The sequence below is a fragment of the Seriola lalandi genome, unplaced genomic scaffold, assembly GCF_002814215.2.
Source record: "Seriola lalandi dorsalis isolate HSWRI2012SDOR001 ecotype SW California unplaced genomic scaffold, Sedor1 jcf7180002054850, whole genome shotgun sequence".
NCBI classification, from domain to species: domain Eukaryota; kingdom Metazoa; phylum Chordata; class Actinopteri; order Carangiformes; family Carangidae; genus Seriola; species Seriola lalandi.
The window spans coordinates 2,107,433-2,115,863 of NW_019525403.1; the positions used below are offsets into that span (position 1 = coordinate 2,107,433).

The window sequence follows — 8,431 nt, forward strand, 5'->3', positions numbered from 1 at the left end:
TCTGGTGTGGTTGCTAGGAGGCGGAGAAGCCTGAGCTGCTCTCAGTTCTCACTCGTCCCGTCAGCAGAGTAACGGCGGATAATCCGGTGAGCCGTCCGGTATGGGACGGTTTAAGTGTTGTTCTCCCGCGTGTAGAACTCATTAAAACCGGGCTGATTATACCGAGAAATGGAGTTTTCTCAAGAGGCCATTGTGGAGTTTGTGAGGGAGCGAGGCGGTAGGGTGAGAAACAGCGATTTAACGGAGCATTTTAAGGCCGCGTTCCCCGAGGAGCAGGAGGGGAAGGCGGCGTCGCGCGAGAGGTTTAAGGACTACGTGGACAACGTCGCTTTTGTGAAAGCGGAGAACGGAGTTAAATACGTGTGTCTGAGGTTCCGCGGCTCCTTCAGAGAGCGGCGGAGTAACGGGACGGAAGCGGGAGCTGAGCAAGTTTTCAACGAAAGCAAAGGCGCACGCGGAGCTCAGGCTGCTGAGCAACAAACACTGCCGGGCTCAGGTTACGGAAGTGACAGCCAGGTGAGGGCTCCGCCTGCTCCTCCTCCTCCTCCTCCTCCTGATACGACTCCAGAATTTGTTTGCACAGTTGAGGAAGCGGAGGCGGACGGCCGCTCGGGTGAGATGGGCAACACGGGAAGCTTCCGGAGGGAGAAGAGGGAATCCGAGAAGGAGCAGGCGGGAGAAGCACCGGTGATACCAGAAATCTCAGTTATTGAGGCGTCACCTCTCCCTGCTGAGGCATCTGTGTTCGCCCTGCCCGGGCCTGTACAAACCGGCGGTACAGGACAAGTAGACGCGGGTACTCCCACAGGTGAGCGATCTGAAGCAGGGACTCACCCGGTGATCAGGCGCAGAGGCTCCAAAGGATCTCGGCCCCGGGAGCCAGAATCAGACGATGAGGGAAGTTTCGACACACGCAGCCTGTGTGGTAGTGACGGCACCAGCAGCCGCAAGCACTTCATCCAGGTCATGATGAACACATCCCCCCAGGTGAGGCGCAGCATGGTGTTCCGCAGGTCGGCTCACCTGTCCTCCAGGAGCGATAGCGACTCGGCCTCCCTGGTGTCCACTAACCTGGATGACGACGGGACCTCGGTCACGCTGGACCCTCTGGAGCACGAGTGGATGATGTGCGCCTCGGACGCGGAGTGGGGCAGCCTGCGCCGCCTCCTCAACACAGAGCCCAGCCTTGTCCTGAGGAAGGATTTCGTCACCGGCTTCACCTGCCTGCACTGGGCCGCCAAGCACGGCAAGCCGGAGCTGATAGCGCTGATTGTCAACTTCGCCAAGCAGCGCGACGTTCCCATCAGCGTTGATGTGCGATCCAACGCCGGCTACACCCCGCTGCACATCGCCGCCATGCACGACCACATGGAGGTGGTGAAGCTGCTGGTAGGGGCCTACTGCGCCGACCCGGAGATCAGAGACTACAGCGGGAGGAAGGCCTGCCAGTACCTGACTGACAGCGTGAGCCTGGACATACGCGACATCGTCGGAGCATACGAGCGATCGGATTCAGAGAACGTGGACCACGAGGATGGGGGCCGCTGGAGGTTCTCCAAGGTTCTCCAGTCGAACCTGAAGCCCCTCAGGCTGCTGAACCCGGCCGATTGTGACTCGGTGGACGGGGAGGGGAGGGCCAGAGAGAAACCCCTGAGGAGGAGGTCGTCCCTCAGCAGGATGAAGCCCAAACTGGAGAAGCTGCGCTCGAGGACGTCGCAGATCGTCCACAGCACGTCGTTCCGGGGCACAGAGGATCTGCAGGGGTCTGCGAGGGGCTCGTTCAGGGCCAGACCGAAGACACATTTCTTTGGCTGAGACCAACACGGACACAGGCGGTGGACGATCTTTACCTTCCATAGAAAGACGGGGCCGAAAGAACAAGTGAACAATAATCCACAAACGCACATTGTATTAATCAGTCAGATCAGACGTTGCAACATACTGTACTCGCGTAGGTCGGGCTGCTTCTCTTTATCCGTTCACGGCTGATCTGGATCGGCAGGCGCAAGGTTCAACTGTGAGGCCAAATTCTGATCTTTGGTCCTAGAATTCTAAATGGAAGAGGATTAGGGCCACGTGATATCATTTTTGTCTTGAGATTCTTACTTTGACTTGAGAATTTTTCTGTTTAATTTTTCCTCCGTACTGAGGAAACATCAGCTCTGTGGGGTAAAGTTATGTGGAATATTTCTCTATGACCTGTAAATCTGGCGCTTTAGTATTTTAGTACATTCTTTTTTTTTTGGATGTAAATCTGTAATCTGAAAACTGAAGTTTACAAATGGTTTACTTTATAGGGATTTAGGAAAATGTACAGTATTGTATAAATTATCAAAGCAGTACAATTTAAATTCAAAAAATATAACTCTCTGTCTCTCTCTCTCTCTCTCTATATATATAATGATTTTAAATGTTTTAATACAGAATTAAAGTTAAAAACTCCTTTAAATGTTTTCCTCTCTCTCTGACGTCAAAGACTGTCCAACACGTCCTGTCCAACAGGTGCGCATTCGACTACTGTATTACTATGTGATTTATACATTTTTTTCAATCCATAATCAATAATTACTAACGTCAGAACGAGCGTATTATATGTAATTAGAATATGTACATACATTGAAGGCAGGTGAATGTCATCTCATTGTCAGCCCTCAAAGTTCATGCGATTGGCTGATTTCAACATACAACCTGTACAACCGCAGCCCCGCAACCCCTCTGTTCTCTCCCCCGCTTGGTACAATCCGGGTTCCCCCTTGTATAAATGAAATTGGATCCGTCCACTTCCCGTTTGACAGTCTGACCTTTCACATCGGCTTGGACGGAGCTCGGACGGGAGCACATGCTACAAACATTTGGGTAAGTTCAATTCAATGAAATATCACCAAACAACTTTGTGTAGCTCTGCCATTAACTTCCAAGTCGTGTCAAAGGAAATCATAGTAGTGGTGGTAGTAGTATTAATAATTGAAATGTAATTTCTCTGTTGACTTTCAAACATCTGAACTGGTGATATCATTGATAGAAAATGTAGGAAAAGGCAAGGAAAAATCAAAAGAGGGGAAGACGGCCTGCCCGGACGGAAGACAGACTTGTGTAATGACAAAACATATCATATTTTCTGACAGTTAAGAGATAAGGCTTTGCAGAAAACAGTGTGCGTCTTTGCTTGTCAAATAGTTTGTTGCAGTGGCATGAGGAGGTGGCCGCTGTTGGGTCCGAGCTCTACCGGGGCAGCGTTAAGTTAACGGTGCTCTACCTCACGAGCCGGACACCAAATGTGTTAGATTTCGGTCGTTTATCAATTTATCGGCTATCAAAAATTCAGAAAATATTAATATTAAAAAAAATTAATATTAAATAATAACTTTAAAATGAGTTAAAGTTCACGGCGCACCAGCCTAAACTAATAGGCAAAATAGCCAATATGGTTTTAGTCTCAATCTATTACCATTAGTTTGGAACTCTGATTAACCATTAGCTTACTAACTGTAACCAAATTACCGTATCCACAGTAAGTTACAGTGGAAGGGTCGGAGTTCTACCGAGTAGAGGTCGGCGACATTCACGCTTGTGCAACATTAAACACACCAGTAGTTACACTTAAAAGGCATTTATTTACAATGGAGCAGAGTAAAATACAATGTCTAATCTAGCATATACAGGTAGGTGTGTGTGTGTGTGTGTGTGTGTGTGTGCGCGCGTGCGCGCGCGCGTGTGCGGGGGACACAGACAAAGGCAAGATGGCCGACTCAAAGCGGTCACTGTGACCACATGACCTGAACAAAGAAGACTACAAAGATGGCGGTAAACAAAGAAACTACTAAAATGGCCGCCGAGACACACACCTAGTGTGTGTGAGAGGGAAGGTGTGAGTTTCTTTGTTAGCCTAGCTCATGTAATCTAAAGGTACCGGGTTAGAGGGGGGGGGAGGTTAGCTTCATGCAGGTTCTAGGACTGAGACTCGACTAACTGTACGACTGACCGCGACCTAAGCAAACATCGCAACAACAACAACAACGAGACGTCGATCAACAAGTACGTTAACAAAGTTAAGAGTTCTGCTGCTTAGCTATGCTGTGCTGTGCCGTGCCGTGCCGTGCCGGGAGAGGTTAGGCCCAGTCCGTTAACGTTACCCAGTCCTTGGAACAAGCAAAGGGGTCCTTTCCAGTGTTGTTGTAAAGTCCAGTGAGTTGGGAGGCTCCCTGGCGGAGTAAAGTCCCGTCTGGCTGTGTCGCTTGCCGTTATCTCCTTTGTTCTCCTCACAGAGTTAGCCGTTCCACGCTAACGCTGCTACGACTCCCGTTGCTTGGACAAATCAGCCGGCCTTGTGTCGTAGCCGCTGATTCCGAAGAGGAGGTCTAGAAGACTGGTTTTGTTTGGTGACACCCTTGGGGGGGGGGGGGGTCACAGTCGCGTGCTACAATAAGAGGCCCATTAGCCTGTTCCCCTCTTTCTTAGCAAGGGCCGTGCCACGGTCTTTGTGTCATTTATCCATTAATCTTTAACATTACAAATATTCACTTATTCCTCTCTGGGCTGCAGCCGTCTTTAAATTTCTGTATGTTGTTATCTAACCCGAGGCTTCAGCGCATAGACGGATCCCGCTTTAGCCCGCCAGGCGGGTAAACCCACACCGCATTTTTCTAAAGCAGTCAAACTAATGAAACGCTTGCTAATAATACGCTCTGTCTCCTAAATACGTCTGAATATGTATTATAGACATTTCCATGCTGTTATAAAAGTCTAATGTAACGTTAGCTGGACGTAAACCTATAGGGACATTAGCGCGTTGTTAGCTGTCTGTAATGCAACCCTCTTCATAAGCCGGATAAACTAATTCAGCTAAAGCCTTTAACTTGATGCAGGTTCAACTTCTGGCTGAGGCAAATTCCTAAAAATCCAGACCGTCGATGGCGAAGCTCGTCCGACGTAGACTGCGGACAGCGTTGGTCGGAGGTTAACAGGTCATGGGAGTCAGATACAACGCGCTAATATCAACAAGTGAACAATCGCAAGCTGTAGGGGAGAAATACTTACTCAGTTTCGAGGTGCTTTTAAATTTAGCAGGCGGGGGATGTTACTAGGATCAATCGGATGTTCTGAGATGCTTTTAAAATAATCAAATCGTTTTCATTATTTCAGACCATATTTGCTGAGTTTATTACAGCATAGTTCTGTTAATAGTTCATAGACGATATCTATAGAGGCATAGGACCCTATATAAAATAACAGCAAATAATTTGATTTAAAAATATGTTTTTCAGTGAAATCAACATTACAAACATACCATATTTTTAACGTATTCTTCCTGCAAAAATGAAGGTATGATTTTGCAGAATGTTAAACAGTTTTATACTGTAAATTCAAACGTACACGTCAGCAAAATCTTTAATTTAGGCAGAATAATACCGTTAATTTTAGGGTAATTACTCTTGTGATTTTACGGTATTTTTCCATTCATTTGGACCTTTTTTTTAATTTTCACAGAAAAAATATGTGTTTTCTACATATTACCACTGTAAAAATTAAAGTTATGTATTATTTCTTGATTTACGGTAATTCAATGTATTTACTATGGTGATAAACTATTTTAGGTTTTACGGCTTTCGACTGTTGCCGTTTGACAATTTTTTACCGTAATTTCTACGGACTTTTTTTTACAGTGTATCTAGTTTAGATGAAAAGTATGCGACGGGTTTTACTTTATCTCCGTGTTGTTGTTGAACCAACACGGAGGTCATGAAATGTTCTTTACAGTCTACCATTTGAATGAAAGGTTTGTTGTAGTCTGGTAACGCTAAGGCAGTGCTTGACACCAGAAAGCTCTTTCAGCTTCCTCTGTCCGGCGCAATGGTGATGCCATTTTGAGATTATCTGCATACGTTAGTTTTTGCAAAGGTGCTGTTATTTCTGCATAATTGGGCACCCAGCTCCTACAATAATTTGTTAGGCCTAAAAAGGACATGGTTTGCTTTTTTGTTCCTGGTTTAGGTGCTCGGAGAATAGCCGTCTTCCTATCCTCTACAGTAGTTCTTCCTCCTGCGCTTAGATTGTGACCCGGATGTTTTACCGTTTCTTTACGTAGCTGGGGTTGGTTTTTGCTCGCTTTGCGGCCCTCTTCCGAGAGATGTTTTAGAAGTGCCAGCGTATCCCCCTTACACGTCTCCGTGTCCGGGGAGGCCAATAGCACGTCATCTACATACACCAAGACCCGTGAGTAGATAGTAGGGCTTTCACAGTATCCCCGGGGCAATGTGGTGTACGTGGAGCGTCGACCTCCAAAAGTAAACGCAAACCAAAACCGACTGTCTTTATGGACTGGGACTGAGAAGACTGCGTTACTGATATCCGCTACAGTAAATACAGCTGCGTCTGGCCTTAGAGAATTTAGCAGGGTACTGCTATTATTCACCGCTTGTAGATCCCGTACCATCCGCCAACCCACAGGTGGTGCTTGTTTCTTTACTGGGAAAATGGGAGTATTACACGGTGAATCGTTGCATTTAATTATTACTCCAGCTGTTATTAAGTCCTCTATCACCGGTTTTATACCTTCGTATGCGTCTGGTTTTAACGGGTACTGTCGTACACAAGGTCTGTATTCAGTTTTTGATCTTATTTGCGCAGGAAGGGCTCCTTTTCTCAATCCTACGTCAGTAGATCTCTTGTGGGAACATGGGGATAGATAGCTGACAAGATTGTCCGAGTGGGTCCCTCAACCAGACTGGCTCTGACTCTGGCACTTGGGTTAGCTTTCCACTTGCAGAACGCACATTTACGCACCGATCGCTTAGTCTGACGTTGGCTAGAACTTCTCTACGTGTGGTCCGACACGCCCCGGCGTCACATTTACCATTAATTCTACTTCTGGCCGAACACTATCCAAAGATAGTAAGTCTTGAAAATTAAGGAGAACTTCGTCTGCTGTTGTTTTCGTCTAAGGTCCCTGCAGTGAACCCTATGGGATGTCTCTGGACCCCGCACGGATGGTGTTTTGTAGTTGTCGGCGGAAAGCTCCAAACCACTGTGCATTTTGAAGGCTTTTGTCATTCTGACTTTATAGTCTTCAAAAGACTCCCCATCTCCCTGTCTGACTTTCCCTATTTGTGTGTAGTTTGCTCTAGTGCTCGTGTCCTGTTGAGAAGACGGCTGGCGGGACCGCTCCGTCTAACGGGCTCCAGTCCCCGCACACGTGGTGCCGGTCGGTTTTGAAAGCTGCCGTCCACACTTGCTGCACTTCCTGTCCATTAAGATGATACGATCTCCTCAAGCTTTCCGTTTCCTGGATAGTTTGCCACTCGGATCATGGGGATAAGCTTCAGCACCGCTAGTTGACGAGTCAGTGGTTGATGGAGCAGGAGCCGCCGGGGAAAGCGCCTTTCCCACAGTTTTTGACCACCCGTACTGGTTACCTCCTGCTCTGGTGCTTATTTGACGTGTTTGTGAGTCTTTGTGTCGGGGTGTGTTTTCTTGAGGCAGTGTAGGATATATTTTCTGTATTGGTTTTTCTTTTCCTACAGCTACAGCTTCTTCTTCTTCTTCTTCTTCCTCACTTTCTTCCTTATTATCCTTTTTTTCTCATCATCTTCCTTCCTGTGAAACATGACTTGCTTATTTTCTCCTTTTTCTGCATGTCCCTGTTTTCCTTTTTTCTCTCCTCTCTCCTTACAATCTATTTATTTATCTATCTATCTATCTATCTATCTATCTATCTATCTATCTATCTATATATATTTCTTTCTTTATTTCTTTACTTATTATTCTTTTTTCTTTTTACTGTTATGCTTTGCTGCTTGGAATCGTTTTATCTATTAATATATATATATTTTTATTTCTTTCTTTACTTATTTTTATCTCCCTAGGTACCTTCATTTAATTCAGCTTGACTTTCTAAAATTGTATTTCGTTTATTTATTTTTTGAACTTTATCCTTAACTCGAGCTTTTTAGTTGTTTCTTGCGTCTTTTAAGAATTTGGGTCAGTTGGGGTTCTTCTAAGGACCGATTTGTTTCCTCGTCAGCAGGACAGCACTTTAAATCCCCGTTGTGGTAATTCTCACTTCAACTCTTTCGAGTGGAGAATTGTCGCCTTTGCATCCGCAAGAGGTCCGCTGTTTACTTCCCACTGCTTTTACATGAGACTAAACACCTAGTGGTATTTGAATCTCCGTCCGCTTAGTCGTTCATTCATTCACAGTTTGTTTTTTCCACGGATCTTTACGGGACTCCGCTGCCCATCACTGTTATCACGCACGGAATTTCTCGCTATCCGTCGTCCAATATTATTATCAGGGACTTTCTCGGACTCCGCCGTTGTCCTTCCCCCTCTCGGAACACCGTCAACCGTCAGATCCCAGCCGGCGGGCAAACGTCCAGTCCTGGAAAAGGATCTCAAGAGCTCCCACTGTGGAGCTCTGCCGTGGCCACAGTCT

General features: G+C 46.5%; 1 protein-coding gene and 1 long non-coding RNA gene across 4 annotated transcripts in view; both read left to right on the plus strand.

Moving 5' to 3' along the window:
- Positions 1-13: 13 nt before the first annotated feature.
- LOC111670302 (ankyrin repeat domain-containing protein SOWAHC-like) lies at positions 14-2,365 on the plus strand. The gene has a single exon (XM_023426948.2). It carries the CDS (start codon positions 169-171, stop codon positions 1,813-1,815), a length of 1,647 nt encoding a protein of 548 aa, XP_023282716.1. The 5' UTR covers positions 14-168; the 3' UTR covers positions 1,816-2,365.
- Positions 2,366-2,745: 380 nt separating this feature from the next.
- The window catches only part of LOC147817911 (uncharacterized), an 11,206-nt gene continuing 5,520 nt past the window's right edge, over positions 2,746-8,431 (plus strand). The window contains exon 1 of one of the 3 annotated variants that reach the window (XR_015438517.1): positions 2,746-2,856. This is a non-coding gene — a long non-coding RNA (uncharacterized LOC147817911). The remainder of the gene's footprint in view (positions 2,857-8,431) is intronic. The other 2 variants (XR_015438516.1, XR_015438518.1) reach the window with 2 other exon arrangements.